General features: G+C 40.0%; 2 protein-coding genes across 3 annotated transcripts in view; both read left to right on the top strand.

The window, feature by feature from the left end:
• LOC145770741 (uncharacterized) overlaps positions 1–21,906 on the top strand; it is a 251,215-nt gene that overhangs the window by 188,386 nt on the left and 40,923 nt on the right. The gene's annotated exons all lie outside the window — the stretch shown is intronic.
• Positions 1–21,906, top strand: part of LOC145770142 (b(0,+)-type amino acid transporter 1-like) — a 32,779-nt gene that overhangs the window by 7,871 nt on the left and 3,002 nt on the right. For both annotated transcript variants that reach the window (XR_014289134.1, XM_082581727.1), the window contains exons 7-8: positions 15,563–15,763; positions 21,520–21,675. Coding sequence is in view for 1 of the 2 variants with exons in the window: in XM_082581727.1 (XP_082437853.1) it covers positions 15,563–15,763; positions 21,520–21,675 (357 nt within the window). In the remaining variant the exon portion in view is untranslated. The remainder of the gene's footprint in view (positions 1–15,562; positions 15,764–21,519; positions 21,676–21,906) is intronic.

The following is a 21,906-nucleotide window of genomic DNA, read 5'->3' as shown; positions in this document are numbered from 1 at the left end:
TCGTGCCAGCCGCTCGGCTTCTGATCAACGAAGCTGATGAACAAGACATCTCTGCGGCTACTTGGGCGGACCATAAATGGAATTCTGAATGGAGGTCAAGCACCACCAGACTCCATTCATTCATCCACGACGCCGACACACGCCCAATCGGCCTGACACTACAGAGACAGGCGTGGGTGCGCCTCAACCGTCTCCGTACGGGCGTCGGCCTTTTCCGCTCAACCATGCACCAATGGGGAATGGCTTCTTCCTCCTCCTGTGAATGTGGTGCCGAGGAACAGACCGCAGACCACATCATCAATGACTGTACCATCTTCAAGCCACCTAACGGAGTGGAAGGTCTGCGCGTCATGGATGATGAAACTAAAGACTGGCTGCTCTCTAGCAGCCTTCCAGTGTAGTCCGGGAACATCGTGAATCTGGGGTGGTAAAAGGATAGACCCTCGGCCCCAGAAGCTCAGACGACGACGACGACGACGAGCATCTAGTTTCTGGTTTGCTTTGTGAGAAATAATGCAAACTTACCGCTATCTAGAGTCGTTGCCATTGTTTTTAGACTTTTTTTGGTAATCTATTGAGCACAAGAGCTATCTCTTCGCTTCCACAACGGCCCATGTTGCCATGGCTAAACTATAGTCTCTAACAGACTTTGTTTTCTTTAATGTTAGGATGGATTTAATTGGATGCAGTAAAACACAATGACGAAGCATAAGATAAAGAAAAAAAAGATTAAAAATCTTTGATATCGCTCGCCATCTGCATTGTAATGTTTCTGAATTGATTTATTTTCGTTTGCTGAGCTATCCATTTTGTAGTTTGCAATTTTACGATCTGCAAGCTTTTACTGCCTGGTTGATTTGAGGACATTAAACTTAAAAATAACATTGTTTTGTTGCAAAACGACCAGGGCAAGGTTGATCGCATGGTCAGTTTTTTGAAGAGCCAATGTCAACACAGGTTCGTAACAAAGCCTTTGTGTGGCTTAACGCGAGCCATTCAATGAAGTAAAATAAAAATTGTAAATGTTCCGTGAATTCCGGGAATAGAAACGTTTAAAAATTGATGAATTCTTTTTATCAATATCATTATTTTAAATAAGTTGTATTAATAAGTTATACAAGCATTCTCCAGAAGGGAAAATTGGGACCGGATGCGACAAAAAGGGTCATTGTTTTGCTCAAATTCGTAGCCTAATGCAGTATTGCTCAACTTCATTTAGTGCAAATATGGCGTGCAATCCTAACTTTTTTATTGTGCGAACGACGAAGGTTTGTTTTTGATTAAACATTTACTTTATAAAATGACACACGATTATTTGTAAATGCTTGGCCTATGACCAAACGTCCGGATGGTGCAAGTCGTTTGGTTGTCCTTCGATCAAGGTACAATTTAAAAGAAGTTCTCTTTCTTGAATCGGCTTTAAATAGTTGCGAGTTAGATGGAGTATTTTGATTTCACTTCACTGGCACTGACGCACTGTCACTACTGTACAATTGTTTGCCGCAATTCTTCAGCGTCCACTGGCAAATCCCCAGCTAACAAATCAATCACATTTTTTGATTGCGTTTTACAACGTCTGCATACGTTGAATCAATGTCAAACGTGATTGATTTGCTGCCTGGATCATGACTAGGTCTACAATTTGAGCATAATAATCTATCACAGTGCAAAGCTTGTGGAGAGCTAGAGAAATCAATACATTCTACTTGCTGTAGTAAAGGCAGCTTCTTTGTTTTTGTAAGAAATCTTAATCTTGGCTTTGAGCTATGTCTTGTTCAAAGTAGACACCGTTCACATTTTGATTGAATCTGTATCCTCAGACTGGGAAAGATTCTTTGAGAGTTTAACCCTGGCAGTTTCGCATACTTGTAGAGAATTTGAAATACTGGCACAGGCCGGTCACCGAGATTGACAGAGTGAAGTTTCCGATTGTTGAAGTATTTTTGTCTGTCCTTAGAATGCGTTGCTTAAGCACACACCCCGAAAGTCGAACCAGCGCCGCTTGATCTTGAAGATTCTTTTGTTCACGAAGTTAAGCGCTATCCAACTGAGCTATCGGGACTTCACCACTTTAGGGCTTCAGATGTGGACGTCGCCATGATAGAATCTGGACTGGAAGCCAAATCCTACCCCCAACATAAGGTTCAAACAGAATTGCCGTATTGGCAGTTTTACTGCCAATTTCAAAATTCTTTTAATGGATTCTCTGGTTAAAATATAGCGCAGTCCCAACATTTTCGGCTATTGTAGTATATTTATGTTGTTGATAAAATAAGCCTAAATTTCAATAATGTGGAAAGTATCATTAGAAATCGGGAAAAGTTGCCTTTTAAAACCTGATGTTTTGTAAACAGGATAGCCTACTGCAAAGGATAAAACAGAGTTTTTAAAATATGTAGAATGCCCAAAAAAATTTAAAATTGCCAAATATACAGTGCAGTAGGCTACGTCAAAATGCCAAATTCATCGCCAAACGCATAAAAAAACGCCAAATTTCACAAATTAACGTTAAAACAGCCAGAATGGCAATCTCGTTTGAGTCACGTCTTGGGCGGCAGCGTCTTGCTTCCAGTCTAAATGCCATTATAATGACGTCCCACGGCTTTGGCGTTTTAAACTGTGTGGTCATCAATCACCTGTTTGTACTTTTTCAAAAGTTTGTTTGTATTGTCACTTGAGAGCCTTTATATTTGAGTGCCATGTCAGTTAGATATGAATTTGTATTAATCTCACACAAGTGTGACAAACAAACAATGAAGACGGTTTAAACAGCGAAATAAATTAATGAGAAAATGCTTACTTTCACATCTGGGCTATATCTTACTGTACAAACCCTGCGCAGTTTTCAAGAACCTCTTCTAGTATGTTGACACTAGTCTTTCGATAAATATGACTGGCTACATTATGAGAAGAGTAAGCTACAACCTAGAAAAAATAATTAAAGCTTTGGTAGAGAGTTTGCTTTGTTGAACCATAGAGAAATAAACAAAGTAACTTCAGCGGGTTTAACATGATGTATTACATACAAAAATAAAACATAATTAAAAGTAAACTCTAACGTTTTCGACACGTACGTGTGTCCTCATCAGGAATTACATCTCTGCAATATACATAAAATGAAAATTGTAAGGTAAATTTGACTTTGCACTATAACTGTAACTGTATACTAACGACACTCCAGACTGAAAAGCGCAAACTGAACGAGTGACACAGGAATGATTATATTTTTTGATGAGAATGAATCGTACTTAAAATTTTTAAACCTCTTAACCGTATCTGTCACTGCTTCCTTTTGGCGTCAAGAGTTACTGGCCGAGACCATCAGGTCTACGTCTCTCTTATTGCTAATTACTCCGTCGGCTTATATCAAATAACAACGGGAAAAAGTATGCCGTTGGTCAAAAGCCTTATCTATCACTTCAACCAATTTATTTCGCAAAATATATTCGTGATTGTGTATGTTAGGTAGAAAAGGTGATAAAGACTCGGTTTTTGACCTATTTTCGCCATTTCTTGGTCAAATTTTTCAGTTCACATTTTATTTTGAAAGTCCCCTTGCATAGAACACAGAATGTCATCAATTTTGTTTTTCCGTTTCTGTGCAAAAAGTATTCCATGCACTTTTTGCACTACAAAGCAATTTGCGCAAATAATAAATTGCCTTCCATTTCATTGTCTGCCAGCAAAGAATGACTCATATCGCGTCAAAGACCAACTCCCTACCCAAACAGCAAAATCGACATTGAATCAATGTAAAAATGACGGATTTTGCTGCCTGGGTAGAGAATGGAATTTTAGCGCTGTCGCGTAATGAATAACAAACACAAAATGAAACCGCACGCTAATAATAAACTGTCAATCAAGCTATTGAATATCAGGAAATTTCTTGCATCTTATAACTGGCTGTGACAAAAGGTTTATTGTGAACTTCACAATTATCCGATACCAACATAGTCGGGATTAAAAGTTGGGGCGAGAAAAAAAAGTAAAAGTCAAGAAATCTCAGGTTTCTAGCGTCACTGCTTCTATGTGAAATTGCTGAATTAGCAGAGGGCGAGACCATAAGGTCTACGCCAGTAACAGATACGGTTAAACTCGCAGCATAAAAATATCGAATTTACACTTGAAAAATCTAATGATACTATCGCTTTTCTTGATGTTGAAATCGAAATTAAACACAATTCTTTTGACACCTGGATTTGGCGAAAACCTACCAACACTGGCTTGCTTTTAAATTATAACGCTCTATGCCCTAACAAATGGAAATCTGGTTTAATGTTGTGTCTGTTGTGTCGTGCTCGTTTGGTGTGTTCTGATTAGTCCAGTCAAAATACAAAAAAAAACCTTTACCCTGAACAAATTCCAAGAAAGCATTTTATTGTTTTTTTTGGTAGTATAACATGTAGGAAAAAACATACTAAAAGTTTACCAAAATAGGGTTACCACAAAAGGTCCAAATGTGACGTCAAAGAATATGGCCGCCAAAGCTATAAAATGTTAAAGGCGACTCGCCTTTCAGTGTCTATCATATTTTGTATAGTTTTCTGTGTATGATTTCATTAATGAATGTGAACAATCCTGAGAAGCCCAGCAGAGAGCCATCATAGAGACTGCGGCGAAACTCATCAAGAGCGATATCAAGTCTAAGATCCCATCTTCAACCGATGAATATCCGAAGACTCCTTCGCTTGAATGTGCGTCTGCCTTAGATTATCTCCCACTGAGTTTGCGTTGCTTGCTTGAAAACCTCTTCGTTGGAAAGGACATTCACAGGAAGGTCGCAAGCATTGGACAATCAGTTGTTCAAGCAGTACGTCCCAGGGCTGTAGTAGCTCCATTGCAGCTTGGGTTAGCAATCCAGCTATATCATCATTTCAGGTCTCGATTTCTTGTAGACAGTCTCTCAGCCATGAGATATTGTTCATCATATTCGGAAGTTCAGCGATTCGAGGAAAACGCTGCCGCTTCTGTTGGCCAGGATGTACTCGGTGGTACCATAGACAGACTGGATACGGCACTGCTGTTCGCTGCGGACAACGTCGATCATAATATCATCACGTTAGATAGGAAGGGGACTTTCCACGGCATGGGGATGGTAGCTACTGTTAGTCCAGGAAGGAAGGTCAGTCGCACTGTTCTCAGACGGAAGACTGCGGACTTGGAGATAGTTGAACAAAGCAGAGTTGATGTAAGGGAATACCGTTTCGCAAAACACGCTCGCCGAAACATAACATTCAAGCCCTTACCATTTCTCGACGCCATTGACCATCGGTTGATGTATTGTGAGAGATGTCTTTCCGCTTCAGACAGCCTGCACCGAGCTGGAATGGAATGATGCACATGCTACATAAAGACTGTTATCATCCGGGGTCGTCTTCGGTAATCTTCCTGCCCATCATTGACATGTATTCCGGAGACAAGTCATGCATCTTCTCCACTCTTGAGTATCTGTGCAAACTTGCTGATGAACACCGCTCCGCTGCAGTTGTTACATTCGATCAGCCACTCTACTGGAAAGCGTCAAAAATCAAACACGAGGTGCCTGAAGACAGCCCGGTTCAAGATGTTGTTCTGATGCTCGGGAGCTTCCACACATTGATGAATCTTATGGGTGGTCACAGCGGTAAACCATAATCTCTTCGTGGGAAAATTGTAACATAAGATTTCCGAATCCGTTCGTCTGTATGTAATGACCGAAAGAAACACTCCTTTGAAACCGTCTATTCAAAATTGTATTTCTGTAAAATTAGCCACCTGGCTGTCGAAATTGGGATGCAACACCGTACACCACTAAAAACTTGTCAATACAACAAACTACTTAGATAAAAGACGGAAATTTTATCCAGCTGGCAAGCACTAAGCAAACAGTTAAATATGCCTCCAACTTTCAAGCAACCATTTTACGAATGACTAGAATAATTTGCGATATCTCAAACTTACGAAAACAGTCACTGTGACGCAATAATGAAAAGCATTGTCACGCAATTCAAACAGGTGTTCAAAGGTGGTGATGCAATGTTTCATCAGGTCTTACGAACGATGGTGCAATATTTGGACATTTTCTAGCAATTTCCCTGACGTAAGATGCCAGCTAGGTTAAGTAGACCATAACGGTTTTTATATGAAGTTTGATTTGGTGAAAATTGTCCGTAACATAGCGCCCCCTAGTTATGACAGTCTAACATGGCATAATTAAAAAAGAATTTAAGGACAATTTTGAGCCAATAAATAAAAACACACGATATGTACACAAATTGTTTGAATCACTCACGTTTAAGTTAATACGCAAATACAAAGGGCATGCAAAGAATGAACAACAATAAGAATAATACACGACGATACATAAAATTGGTACCATAGGTACACGCTAAAATGACGCTATATACAATGGTTGCGATAATAACCGACTGTTCTGGGCTCAGACAAGTGTCGGCCACCGCAGACAAAACCAGGCTCAAACCCTAACACTTAGGTGTTCTTTACGGGGGCGAGGCACGAAATATCCCTCAACACGTAGTCTACTTTCACTTTCCCCGTACTCTCATCATAGTTTCAGACGGCAACTTTAGCTTTACGAACCACAGGCTTCCCTTTCCTAATTTGTGGAACTACCTCATGCACCCTCCCAAGTTGATACTTCCCACGTTTACCAATGTCTTGGAGAGAACCCACCACTACAAGTTGACCAGGCTCCAAATTCTCGGCCATTTTTAGCCATTTTTTCCGGCCCTGAAGCCCTAAGTAAAAATCGATCCATTTACTCCAAAACTGCTGAGTAAGTGACAAATTGAACCGATAATCCCTTCTTAGTTGGTGACGATCATGTGGTTTCCCGACAGCACAGTATGGGTCTAAGTATGGAGTCAAAAGTGAGGCAGGGGTGATGACAGTAAAATCCCTAGGGTCGTCACTCAAAGGTACCAAAGGGCGTTCGTTCACGATCCGAACGGCACTGCCTGTGTACGTAAGCAGTTCAATAAAATTGGGCTTACGTATTGAAGAGTCCAAAATGTGAAAAAAGTACTTGGTCATATCGGCCACGAAACCAAATCTACTAAGCCGAAATCTAGCCAAGAGATCTACCAGAGGGTTTAACAAGTCAGGACCCGAAAACATTACATCATTAACACAAGTTCCTCGAAATTCAGACTTGCCATCGTAAACAATACGCTTTTTTAATTGTGACGTCACAAAGTATGGTAAATACCACTCAAATCCCTTTACATTTTCTGCTTCACCAGCACGCTTAATATAGCCATTAGATTTAAGATCCTTCATGGTGTCAGTAAGGAACTCACGAAGTTCAGGTTGCTTTAAAGCCTTCTTCCTTAAAGCAGCAGCTCTATCTGACGCCAACACAAAATTGTTAGGTAAATCAATATCTTCCTTCAACGGTACAGGTATCTCAAATCGACCATCTTTCAACTCAATATTCGGTTCAACAAGTTCTCTAGCCAAAATGTCATTGCGAGACAATTCACAGATTTCATTTTGCAAGGTCAAATCCTGAATGACTTTATTCAGGTCTGCTCTTTCCATATCACGAGACTCAATTTTACGCTGAAAGCCAGAGATGACATCCGACTCTGAAGACGTCTGCACTCTGCACACGTTAACAACGCTTTCATCTAAGGGTGACTTACCACCACAAGCTAACCAACCGAGAGGAGTGAGTAAAGCATGTGATTCACTACGATTTTCACCAACACGCTCTTCTTTAGCCCACATCAAATAAGCGTTGTCGTTACCAATCAGTACATCTACAGTACTACAATCAGTCAAATGAAACATATTCACGTCATGAAAATGACGAAAACCACTTAAATCCTGCTTATGAGGTAAAGTTTTAACATCGTCAGCCCAAGCTGGGTTAACCACCGAGGTTATATCACAAAACAGTTCATCTGTCTCTAACCACTGGATGTTGAGTTTAACAAGGTTAGCACAAGTAGGTTTCTGACCAGCCAGAGTATCCATTTTAAACGACGCTTTATCATACGGTTTAAGGCCAAGTTCACACACCAAATCACTCGAAACAAAGGTCAACTGCAAACCAGGATCATGCTGACAATACACCAACTTCGATTTGCCAGTCATTGGATTCAAAACACGAGCAGCAGTAACGCGGTTAAGGGCTGCTTTTACATTTCCAATCTTAACATTACGCACAGGAACTCTGGCACAAGCATCATCTTTGCCAATCGAATCCAGAGAATCACGTGACGTCACATAAAAATCATGCAGAAGAAAATAGTGTTTCCTATCGTTGTTAGGCCTACACTTACGACAGTTGTTTGTATGAACGCAATCCCTAACCATATGCTGGCGCAAACAATTCAAGCATTTGCCAGCTTTTACAATAACATCTCTCCGATCTTTAGGTGTCAAGCGCAAAAATTCTTTACAGGTAGACAAAAAATGATATTCAACTTGACCACGTGACGAACAATAAAAACATGCCGGTATGTCACTACGTCTGGCCACACCACCGCGCGGTGCGCCAACAGCAGTCGAGTACTGCGAACTCCCTGAAATCACATTATCATAGGGTTTTACCGACGTCTGCCTAATCGGACATGAAGGCAATTTTCCTTTGCCAAACTTTTTAAAATGCTGCGACTCACCAGAATCTCCCATTAGCATAATGCTAAAATCAGTCGACTTGCGCGTTTCCTCCCGTACTACAAATTCAAACAAACTCTGAAAAGTAGGCTCATCAGTGCCACCATACTGATCACCTAAAAAGTCAAGATAACGCTGCGTCAAACGGGAGTCGCTTAGCCAAATCCAAAACAAAACGTCCTTCCAATTTGTCACGCTGACCATAAGCTTGCGCGTAAAGCAGACACTGCGACAATTCATCTTTAAACTCTTTCAAATCACTGGAAAAGATCGAAGTCAATTTGCTACCATAGCGATACTTTCTAATTTCCGGTTCGGCGAAAAGACCTCCACGAACCCCAAAACGCTGGGACAAGCGAGCTAACGACATTTCTATCCTGTCTTCTTCTGACAAGCCAGGAGTGTCGGAAACCAAATTAGCAATCGTTTGCGCAGCTGTTCTAACACAAGCTGCTTGTAACAAAGTCAAACGAGTTCCTTTAAAGGGCGAAGCTGCCATGAAGGCCGTAACACGATTTTTAAAGAAGATAAATGGCATGTTATTACCATCGTAACCAATCAAGGCCGCCTTATCGAAAAACGTCCTACTATTTTGGTATTCAAAAAAGCAATCCTGTTGTTGAGAACTCGATTTAGCGGGAGAAGACAAGCTGTATCCCTTAAGGGGCTGATGGGGCTCAGCACATGCACAGCCCGATCACGATCCTCACAAACGTTAAAATCAGGAGACGCGTTACGCCTCTCACAATCACGCAAATTGCGTGTAGCTGGGCGATCAAAAACTAGCGGCGCAGAAAACTGTGAAGGGGGCAAAGCATTACTGCTAATGGCGGCCCCGTGACCTGCACGCTCTGGGGGAGGAGTTCGGCTATAATTTGCAGGCCTTGGCTCAACAGCCTTCGGAAGACCCTTAGCCGCGGCCCCGAGACCTCCTGAAACAGCTGGAAAACGTGTGGATTGCACTGGTCCACTTACAGATTGAACAGGCGTCTGGAAAAGGTTATGTAAATTAAACTGTGATTGATGTTCACTTCTGGAATGCCAAGAAGATCCCTTCTTAGAGCTACGCCGGGAGCCCACCTCTGATCGATATTCAGCTAAAGCTACCTCCTTACGTTGTTCAGCTCTCAACTGGGCGTCTTTGAGTGCGAACTCAGCAGCTCTCGCTTCGGCCTCAGCTCTCGCGGCAGCCTCAGCTCGTATGGCCTCAGCTCTGGCGGCGGCCTCAGCAGCTCTCGCTTCGGCCTCGGCTTGTATCTGGAGCTTCTCTCGTCTTAGCTGCAGGTTGATTTGTGCCACTATCCGAGACGAGCTTTCAGACATCCTCGTGCTTACATTTAAGGCGCTATCCTCAGGATGTATATCAGCATCCAACCTATCTGAGAACTCACTTACTTTTTGTTCAAAGTTATTTTTTAACGACTTAAATTCGGGATCTACCCTATCACGAAGTTCTTCCAAAATTGCAGAGTTGAAAATTTTACTCAAAAGAGCATGGAAATGCTGTAATTCCTTTTCTAAAGTAGATAACTTAGATCTAAAAATTAACAGTTCCTACTTATCACCCAAAGAACCTAGGGTTACAGAAAGTTCCCCAATTTGAGTCAAAATATCCCGTCTAAGATGCCGGGCCTCTCGAACTGACTTAGCCTCATCGTTACTGGGTCCCTCCCCAGAATGGCCTGCCCGACCGCAAAGAACATCATCAGGCTTAAACTCAGTCGAGTCGACGGCGGCCGAGTCCCTGTCGCCACCGAGTGTAGACATATTAAATGTTGGAGCTAAATTTAACAATTAAAAAATTAAGTTACACAAACACACAAAATTAAGTTATAAAAAACTTAACTCCAAAGACCGTAAAAATACAAAAAGAATTTAAATGCACAATACCGTAGTTGTACGGGTATATGAAGTCCTAAAGTTCCACAAAACTTGCTTGGATTCGTTCACTTGAATCTTCAAGCACAGATCGATTGTCTTTAATCTTTTTTCTTCAAATGAATGTCAATGTTGTTTTTTTCTTTAATTTTTTTGGTTGAAGTTCTTCAGTACCAACTGAGAAGAAATGTCTTTAATTTTCGTTTGCTTCTGTAGACTACCAACCAACAAGATCTTCTTTTATTATTTCTTTGCTTCTGTAGCCTATCAACTGACAACTTCGTCTTTTATTATTCATGGTCACAGCGGTAAACCATAATCTCTTCGTGGGAAAATTGTAACATAAAATTCCCGAATCCGTTCGTCTGTATGTAATGACCGAAAGAAACACTCCTTTGAAACCGTCTATTCAAAATTGTATTTCTGTAAAATTAGCCACCTGGCTGTCGAAATTGGGATGCAACACCGTACACCACTAAAAACTTGTCAATACAACAAACTACTTAGATAAAAGACGGAAATTTTATCCAGCTGGCAAGCACTAAGCAAACAGATAAATATGCCTCCAACTTTCAAGCAACCATTTTACGAATGACTAGAATAATTTGCGATATCTCAAACTCACGTAAACAGTAACTGTGACGCAATAATGAAAAGCATTGTCACGCAATTCAAACAGGTGTTCAAAGGTGGTGATGCAATGTTTCATCAGGTCTTACGAACGATGGTGCAATATTTGGACATTTTCTAGCAATTTCCATGACGTAAGATGCCAGCTAGGTTAAGTAGACCATAACGGTTTTTATATGAAGTTTGATTTGGTGAAAATTGTCCATAACAATGGGTGCCATAGGAACGTTGTTGGATGGGAGTGGAATCAAAGAGATCGTGGGAACAATTTACGGTGACAATGCTGTGCAACACATCATGACTGGAAAGGCAGTTCAGCGTGCAGTTCGTGGCCATCTCCTCCTTGATCAGTGTCTTACACAGCAAGTTGCAGACAAAGTACTTTGCGACCATCCCGGTTTTGCAGACCTGTTGCAAGAACTTGAGCAGTTATATGCTCGGACACTGACAAGGGACAGTGACTTGAATTCGCTCATCACTTCTACCTGCCTTAGTGAAATTGTGCACCTCTTGTCCACCAAAAGAAATGGATTATTCGCTCACACCGCTCACCAGTAAAGTATGGCTGAATTACCAACAGATGGTAGGAATTACAAGGGAGCTTATCGAGGCCGATCGTACAGGATCCTGGCTGATGCACCTTCATGCTGTAGCCGAATGTTTGCCCATTTTTGCAGCTGCTGGGCATGGGAACTATGTGAAGTCCGCCTACCTTTACCTTCAGTCAATGACCACTCTGGAAGATGATATGCCATCAGTGTTCCATAGATTTATGAATGGCTTGCATGTTGTAAGGCGTACTGATCAGCACTGGGCAGGCTTGTGTTGCGACCTAGTCATTGAGCAAGCTCTGATGCGCTCCCTAAAAACTGCAGGAGGACTCACCAGAGGAAGTGGAATGTCCGAACATCAGAGGGCCTTGTGGACTCTGTCTGTGCCAGTGTCCTCTTCCTACAGTGATACAATGCAGGGTTTCACTAGCCAGAGCTTTGTCACTAGTGAACAACACAAGGAGGAAAGAACGTCAAGGACGAGAAGAAATCGTGAAGACCTGGAGAAAATTGCAGATAAACTCGAGACCTTTTCACTTTTTCTGATGAAGTGTCTCTTCGCAACATTATCACCGGGGTCAATGCAAATAAGGATGTGAATGTCCATAACCTGTTTACCATTGGCAGAGAAATAGTGGCAACAATGGAGGGTCAATCACTGTTTTCAGTTAAGTACAAGCGGTTAATGAAAGCCAAGACCCTGGCATCTAGTGTGGCAATTGACGTTGCTATGGACAAAACAATAGACCCCGCTCTTTTCTTCCAAAGGTTTCTTGTGGTGTCTCAAACTGCTCATCTTTCCCTTGATGAAGTGATGGCCTATGAACTTTCACCATACCCACCATCCCTCTTTGAGGCAAAACATCTTTTACGCAAACCAAACAAAGCACAACTGATGGCTGCTATAAAAGAACAGAGTTCAGATGACGCAGTACTCAAGGATGTACCAGAAGTGAAACATAATGTTCTTGACGGAGGTTCTCTTCTCCATCGACTGAAGTGGTCAGAAGGAAAGACATATTGTTCAATCGCTGACGACTATGCATCTTTCACAGTAAAGCAATATGGTAAGGCTACGATAGTATTTGATGGTTACATTGGAGGATCAAACACTAAGGACATTACCCATCAGAGACGGCGCAAAACTCGAACAAGTAACAAAGTGAACATTGCTGAAGGAACGAAATTTGTCGGGAAAAAGGAGGATTTCCTTTCGAATGTGGAGAACAAACAGTCTCTTATCAATCTCATTTCACAACGCATGAAGGACAGAGGTTGTCACGTAATACAATCAGAGGGGGATGCAGATGTGGAGATTGTTGGCAGCAGTGTCAATGTTATCCAACAAAAGTACTAGTCTCATTGGCGAAGATACAGATCTATTAGTGTTGTTACTTCATCACGCGTCAACCAACGATGGCAACAAGCTTTATTTCTACTCGGATAAAGGGAGTCCTGCAACAGTATACGACATTAAGGTTATGAAGAAGTTGCTTGGAAACGATGTCTGCAGCAGTCTTCTGTTCCTGCATGCATTCACGGGATGCGATACCACTTTTGCGGTTTTTGGAATCGGAAAAAAACTCGCTCTACACAAGGTTTTGAAGGGAGACTCTGTCTTAAATAGCTGTGCTACGATGTTTTCCACACCTAAGAAAAAGATAGCTGAGATTGAAGACGCTGGGTCTAAAGCGATGGTGGCATTGTTCGGGGGCAAACCTGGAGACAATCTGTCTGCAATGAGGTATTCTAGTCTCTGCCAAAAAGTTGGTTCGGCCAAAAGCTTTGTTACACCTGAACGACTGCCACCAACCTCCTCTGTAACGAAGTATCATGCCCTTCGGAGTTACCTCCAAGTAATGCTTTGGATGGACAATGGTGAGGCCATGGACACTACTGAATGGGGATGGGAACTGCAGAACAACAGTCTAGTTCCAGTGACGATGGATACTTCACCTGCGCCAGAAACACTTCTGAAAATAATTCACTGCAATTGTTCTCGTGGTTGTAGTACAGTTCGAAAAGACACGGAATTATCTGTTCACGGGTATGCGGACCATGTCAAGAAGGGCATTGTGACAATATGAGTGAGGAAGCAGTGTCTGGTGATGAAAATAGTGACTATTAAAATGCACTGTGTATTCTATAATTTTTAGAAATGTACATGTATGTCATGACGTCATTGATGACGTCATGACCTCGCCTGTCCATGCAGTTAGTATAAAACTTTGTATAAAAATTGTTAAATCAAAATATATAGTATAAAAAATACAAACTCTTCTGTAACCTACAGCTACAGCTTTGAAATAAGGAAATATTGGTTATTTTAAGTGCGATAGCTGTCATCGTCTTATGACGTCATAGTTAGAACCTTTGTGGTAATCAATTTTTGGTAAACTTTTAGTATGTTGTTCCCCACATATAATAGTAATAAAAAAAATCATAAAACGCTTTCTTGGAATTTGTTCAAGGTCAAACCGTATTTTGACTGGACTCAGAAAAAAATCAAGAAATTGAAAAATATGTTTTAATTAAATGGATATCCTTCCCACTTTTCAATAAAGTCTTAAACACCTTCATGGCTGATGAACCAAAAGACACGCCTGAAGAAGTAGATTTTAGTTATTTTGTAGTATACCCTTTATAGAAAAAGATTCAACAAGCTTTGCAAAAAACCTAGCTAAACTTATAAAAAAGAAATTTTCATGTGAGATTCATCCTGTGTACAAAACATTTAAAGTGCATCAATATTTTCAACTGAAGTTGCCTACCCCCTTCGCTCTTTCTTCGAATGTTGTGTATAAATTTAGTTGTTTGCGTGACGCAAACCAGACATACATTGGTATGTCAACCAGACATTTGTTGACAAGGGCCGGGGAGCACTTAAACCCAAACTTAACAACTAAAAGTGCAATTAAAGAGCACATCGCCTCTTGTGAAACGTGCACTGACAATGTCTCGATCGACCAATTTAAAATCATCTCTAGAGGCAGATCTGAATTTCAGACTAAGATCATGGAAGCCGAATCAAACGTAATAATCCGTCTCTCAACCGGTAGTTATTTGCCTGTGGCTCATCGTTTCTCTTGTGTGTGTTTTAATTGTTTGTCAAATGCCTGGAGTTTACACCTCATGTGATCTGTTTTCCACCGTATAATTTACTTGTAATCATTCCTGTGTCACTCGTTCAGTTTGCGCTTTTCAGTCTGGAGTGTCGTTAGTATACAGTTACAGTTATAGTGCAAAGTCAAATTTACCTTACAAGTTTCATTTTATGTATATTGCAGAGATGTAATTCCTGATGAGGACACACGTACGTGTCGAAAACGTTAGAGTTTACTTTTAATTATGTTTTATTTTTGTATGTAATACATCATGTTAAACCCGCTGAAGTTACTTTGTTTTATTTCTCTATGGTTCAAAAAATAATTACAAGTTTAAAATGCCTCCCATCAAATTCACACCGTTACAATATTTTAATTGACAAATTAGCTTTAAAACGAAATAGGCTACTTAAATAAGCCGGAGTAGCATAATATCATGCAACCAGGCGCGGATTTATGGGGGGGGGCCCAGGGGGCCCGGGCCCCCCCGAAATTTTGTGAAAAGTTGTATGTTTCCGCATCAAATGGTTTGATATGCTTCTAAACAGCTGATATTAGTCCCTCGGCATCACAATTGATGAAAATGGTTGTTTTAATGTCTATTTTCTAGCATATCGTATATGTCGTAGTATCATTGTTCATATCTGTTTAGCTTTTTCTTTCTTTTTAGTTGATTTTCAAATTTTCTGGCCCCCCCCGAAAAAAACTCTTAGATTCGCGCCTGCATGCAACCATGATGTATATTTGCAACTTTTCATGTTTTTCTTATTTTAACAGACGTTTGGAAATCGAGTGTTTGGGCCAGCGGCTTTCATCATTCCAGTGGCAGTTGCCTGTTCAACGTTTGGTGCTGCCAACGGAAGTGCATTCACAGCTGGAAGACTGACCTTTGCCGCTGGTCGAAATGGACACATGCTCCAGCTCTTCTCTTATATCAGCGTGAAAAGACTCACACCGGCACCTGCTCTCATGTTTAACGTGAGTGAGCATTCATAATCACGATTAAAAATTAGCATAAGTATTAGGGTGGGTCGCGAAATGGACCTTTTCACCAAATCGAAAACCTCAAATGGTTATTTGAAAATAGGCCCAAAAAAACACTCCATGCCAAATCTGAGCTCATTTGGTCTAGGAATGGCTTGCGAAAATGCATTTGAAATTTCCCAAAAATCCTGATTTTTCGGGAAAAATGCCATTTACCATTTTTTTTCCAGAACTTGAAAAAAAAAAATTTCTGTCACACTATATTGATGAAATGCATGCCCTTATACAATTTAGATGTCATTGTACTCCTTTAAAGGCCAATTCAACTAGGATTATGTCTCAAAACTACTTGTTTGAAAATGTGAAAAAAACGCCAAATATGCATGATGACGAATACAATTGAAATAACGTGCATTGTATACTGCAGTGTATTATACTCAGTGATGGGCATTATCGGCGATAATTCATCGGCGATAATTATCGGCGATAAATTTTTATCGCTTATCGTTATCGCTCAATTATTTTTTCGGTTATTGTTTATCGTTATCGCCAAAGGCAATATTTGATTATCGCCGATAATTAATCGCCGATAAATTTTATTTTGGATCAACACACAAGTGGAAAGATCATGAAAAGTAATATTTTTACTAGCCACCTAGTTAATGAAACTAAAATTAAAACCAGTTCTTCTTCAGTGCCTGAAGTGTGTGTGCACAGGTCGTTATCAGGAGAGGGGGCACGCCCCCCTGCAGCGACGACCTTGACAACACAATAATTTTTAGAGTTGCAAATTGCAATGCAATGAAATGCATGCAACAAGTTTCTTGTTGGTTTGCTGCAATGGGCAATCGCGAGTGAACTTTACAATTAAAATGTAAGCGCACAGGCGGTACAACTTCCTTTGAAGCGAAGCGAAAGAAATTGGCAAGTGGTTTGTGAAAGTGTCGCAATACAAGGCCGCTTTTACATAGGAAACATGGTCTTTCACGCCACCTCACGATCAACTATTTTGTTCTTGTGTTTTCTTTTTTCGTTGAAAGTGTTAGTTTTTAGTAATTGTGGTAAAAAAATAAAATCTCTCTCGTCAAAACATGAAACTTAATGTTTTAAGCGCATTAAATTTTTAGATGATTAGATTAACTAAAATTGCAAGAACTTGCCTTGAGACGTGCGGTTACGTCACAAACTCAGATTAAAAGACAAAATTCACACACAATAACAACACAAGATCGGTTATAGACTGTAAGATCGATTTTTTTCTAGCTTGGCGATATAACTTTAATTAAAAAATAATAACCGAATGCATAAGTGCCATTTAACTTAAAAAGTTAACCCATTTGTGCCGAAAGTGAAAGTACTTAAAAAAATTTTCGGAAAATTTAAATATTGCATAATTATGACTTAAAAAACATATCACAATTATTTTTTTCCTAATTGTGTTTGTACTTTTTGAGAAAAAAGCCGTCCTATAAATAAGACGCTAGGCAAATCCGTTATCAAATTTCACAAGTTTCTTGTGCGTAATGCTTAAGCGTTATTACATTTTACTTATCGCTCAAAGTGATAAATGGAAAATGTCTTGTTCATGTCTTGTCATGTCATTATTGTCATCGAGCATTTTATTGAAATGAAAGTTCAAAAAATATGAAGATGAAAATTAGCAAAGTAACACAACATCACTGAAACAAGTCATTGCGGAATATGATATTGCTTGAAGCATTTAACATGCAGACCGACATCACATTTTTTTGCATCTTGTACTGTAATAGTTTTTGCATGACAATAGGCGGATCGAGTTGCGTGGTAAAATTATGCTAAATACAGTATAACCTTTCTCATTTACTGTAGCCTACCTATGCGACATAGCCTACCTCAATCAAATATTTTTATTCCCACTAATACAGTGCCTACATTGTAATTCTTATCTCAACAACTCAGCGTTCTGCCATTGCTTTAATGATGGTGTTCACAAAGAAAACAAAAAAAATTATCTGAAATTATCAGTAGGCTAAATTACGATAATTATGTTATTGTTCTTAAACAAACACGACTAATTTGACAAGCTTGATGGATTTCACAGTATGCACATTTTTACTACCAATAACGCTTATGATTACTGATGAATTTTCAAGCATTTTGCGTTTTTGGGAATTTTTTCAATTATTGCTGACTTTGCTGTAAACAGCCCTTTAAGCAGAAAACAAAATACAAAGTTTGGAATTTTTTATGGTATTTTCATTTGATTTAATTATTTTGCCTACTGCACGTAAGCGGCAGTGTAACTCAATTGATAAAAGCATCCAACTGGTATCTGAAGGTATAATTATAAGCACGGCGGTTACCTCAGTGGTTTGATTCTGGATCAAGAGGTTGAAGATTCGATGCCCACTGCCGCTATTGCGATTCTGTTTATGCATAACTTACAAAAAGTTTTGTCCCTTTACAGTATATTATGTTCGATTTTTCGGCATGTTGATGAAAACAGTTCGTGCTGCATGGGATGGGGCAGCGCTAATCAAGAAAAAAAAATTATTGTTATCGGACATTATCGGCGATAATTTATCGTTTATCGTTATCGCTTAACTTTTTTTTGATTTATCGTTTATCGTTATCGCTTTAGGCATTTTTCGTTTATCGATTATCGTTATCGCTTAACTGAAAAATGAGTTATCGCGCCCAACACTGAATACTAGTGTGTATAGGCTAAAAGTAATTGATAAAATGCTTTATTGCAGCACGCATTTAAAGCGTTTTCTCAATTGTTCGAAGTTTTGTACCATTCAAGCTGAAGTACATAGAAACATATTAAGCAAAAGCATCTATGAAAGCAGTTCGGCTGCAGTCAGTAAATTCATTCATCAATGGTTGCTCCATCATAACTGCCACTTTGGTGCACAAATGAAATGAAATCCTTCTTCGAATCAGATATTGAATGAATGGCTCTTGAATTAAGTTTCGACAGAATTTGGCCCTCCCTAGTGCCTCAAGGTTGGCCTTCACATTACCAACACGACCATGTTCACTAACGTACAACCGGCAAACTCTGGAGGCCAAAGTCAACCATCGAGCATAGTTTAAGGGGCAGATATTGATGCTCTCTAGTCGGGCTGGTACAGATCCATTTCGAATAGCTGCACACACATCATACAGATACCGTTGATCATCCGATAAATCATAGACAATCTCTTGAGGTAGTTCTCGGATAGGTGGGGCATTCTCAATCGGTTGGAAATTGATATTGATAGGTAGGTATTCAGCAGACTTACAAAGCTGCCCAATAGGTCCTTTGAATGACCTATTGGCCTATCACCGGTAGTTTCTCCATCAAGTTTGATAAAAAGATGCCGGAATGGCAACTCATTCATGTGCAGCATACATATCAGCCAGACAAGCCGATGGTCCAAATGATTTTCTTATAATGCGATAACCCCGCCATGCATTCCAACGTTAACATTTGTTGAGTCACATCCGATGAACTTCAAACTGGTCAGCCAATTTTTTTCTTTTAGGGCAGCCGATAAGAATTGCTGAATGTCCTTACTCTGTCCGCTTTGAGGAGTGAAGTGAGTTAGGTACCTGCCACCAGGCTGTTTCACTACAGAATAATGTTCTTCTTTGGCCACGTGCTTGCCGCTGCTTCCTGGTCGTGGAACAAGTGTTTGATCTTTACGGCCATCAAAGTACACATCCTGGACCAAAGCCGGGCACATTGCGATGGAATTGCAATCCACATTTTCATTTCTAAGATATTCCTTATCTCTTTGGATTTTACTCTTATCAATTATTTGTGAAGTATCATCTTCCGTAACGATGCCGATATCAACTAAGAGAGCGGTACATATCACTGCTGTTGCTCGAATGCACACACGGTATCTTTCACTTTCGCGTACAGTATTTTCAAAAATCTTCTTTTGTGAAGCCAATCGAGAACTTGATACGTTTTCGACATTGACAGTTCTGGCGTATCAGCAACAACATCCCTAAATGAAGACGTAACAGAGGAAACAATTGACGACGAGTCATCGGTATCATCAGTATTAGTAGAGTCTCCCTGAATGTCACTGGCAAATGTGCTGCAATGTGCAGCTGCGGATCTAGATCTTTTCTTTGCTTGTTTCCGTACTTGCTCTCTTAGTGCTGCAGTTCCAGTTGGATCGACACTTTGAAGTTGAGAACTTGAGCGACCACTATCCCTTAACCGCTGATCCCACACAAAATGCAGATCAATCAATGGTATTTGATCCTCTTTTGTGCACTTGCATTTGATATGAGCTTTCATATCACATCCACAATTGTGTCCTTTTGAAGTAAAATTAGTCCGCTTTTTCTTGGTGAGATGGTTTGTTTTGAGATCTTCATATTCTTTAAGGAGCCTAACCAATTTGGTTTTCATAGTCTTGTCTGGAATTAGTGGAATATTGGTACAGATTTTGAGGTTAATTGATTTCACATCTCACATTATTTGTGAAAGGACAGCTTCTTCGTCCCCATCCCCCAGGCATCTTTCCCTAAGGAGATTCACTTTCTTCAAAATATCCTTAGATTTTGGAAGTTGTGCCTAGGGTAGCTTTCTAGAAGAACCAACAATCGGGCATGCATTTTTTCTGGTTATTTTCAATTTTGACAGCATTGTAATCAATCTGCATTAACACTACCTCTCTCTTACAGTATAATTTTGTAAATGATGCAATATTGCATAATTTAGCAATTTTTTCACATTTTAAAGTAGTTTTTAACATAATCATGAGGTGAATTGTGACCTTGAAAAGGGTATAGTGGTATCTAAAATGTATAAGGAGATGCATTTCACCAATATTGGATCACAGAATAATTGTTTTTAAGTTCTGGATAAAAAAATAATAAATGCCATTTTCGCCCAAAAGTCTATGTTTTTGGAAATTTCAAATGCATTTTCGCAAGCTATTTCTGGTCCAAATCAGCTCAGATTTGGCATGGAGTATTTTTTCGGGCCTATTTTCACATATCCATTTGAGGTTTTCGAATTGGTGAAAAAGTCCATTTCGCGACCCACCCTAATAAGTATAGTTCATATTTACTGAGCTTTTGGAAGCAAAAAGATAAGGTTCTCATCACACTAGGCCTACGGCACTAACGAGAGTATGGTTACCAGTTTTTCTCGGCCTCCTTTTTTCCGAAAGTGTGCTCACCCAATTCATTCCACCCTGGGTAGAAGTGAGCGGTGTTTATCAACAACCAGCTTAAGCCGGGTGTCAAACTAGGCTCGCATTGTTGGAAAGGCAGCGCCTTATCCACTTCGTCATCCTACTATATGCCTACGGTATATTTATACAAAAACATTAAGCAAACAAAAATAAGCCTATTTTTTGGTTAGTTGTGATTAAATTCAATGTACGACAATTGAAATTTTATAAACAACTTTAGGCCTACGGCTACCCATTCTATTGACTGATTGTGAAACTTTTGTCTTCAAGCAAAAAAGCAAATTGTTGGATGCTTGTAGCCGCCCTAGGCTACTATACAGTGTTCAGTCTCAGAACCACTGACGCAGGCCCAGTCCCAAGACTGATGGTGTGAAGTCTCTACTAGTTGTTGAAGCGTTGTTGTCTGTAGATTATTCTATTGACTTGACGCCTCTGAACGAACGATTGTTCTTGAAGTATGTTGCTCAACGGCATATCCCAAGATGTTCATTCAACTGTGCTATCAAGGCGAACTATTATATAACAACCTACCCCACGTGATAAAGAGTTGAATGTTTTTTATTTCAGGCTTTCATTGCTCTCATCATGATCATTCCAAACGCTTCAAACTTTTCCTCTCTGATCGATTATTTTACTTTTGCTTCTTGGATTTTTTATGGAGCAACATTCTTCTCGGTGCTTGTTCTTCGTTACAGGCGTCCTCACTGGAAAAGACCTTACAGAGTAAGTTACAAGTTAAAACAAGTTATTTGTTTTCCTGTTGTCTCAGTAAAACCTGAAAAAAAATGCAAAATCACTCTTGCTGGTTAACTATTGTGGGTCGTTGCATCCCAGGACAGAAAAATTCGTCATTTTTACATTGATTTAACGTCTGCAGATGGTGAATCAATTTAAAAACGACTGATTTTGCTGTCTTGGTTGGACTCGATATGGCTTTATGATTGCTGCTTGATA

The sequence above is a fragment of the Aplidium turbinatum genome, chromosome 5 (genome assembly GCF_918807975.1).
Source record: "Aplidium turbinatum chromosome 5, kaAplTurb1.1, whole genome shotgun sequence".
NCBI classification, from domain to species: Eukaryota; Metazoa; Chordata; class Ascidiacea; order Aplousobranchia; family Polyclinidae; genus Aplidium; species Aplidium turbinatum.
This window is presented reverse-complemented; position numbering and strand designations above follow the sequence as displayed.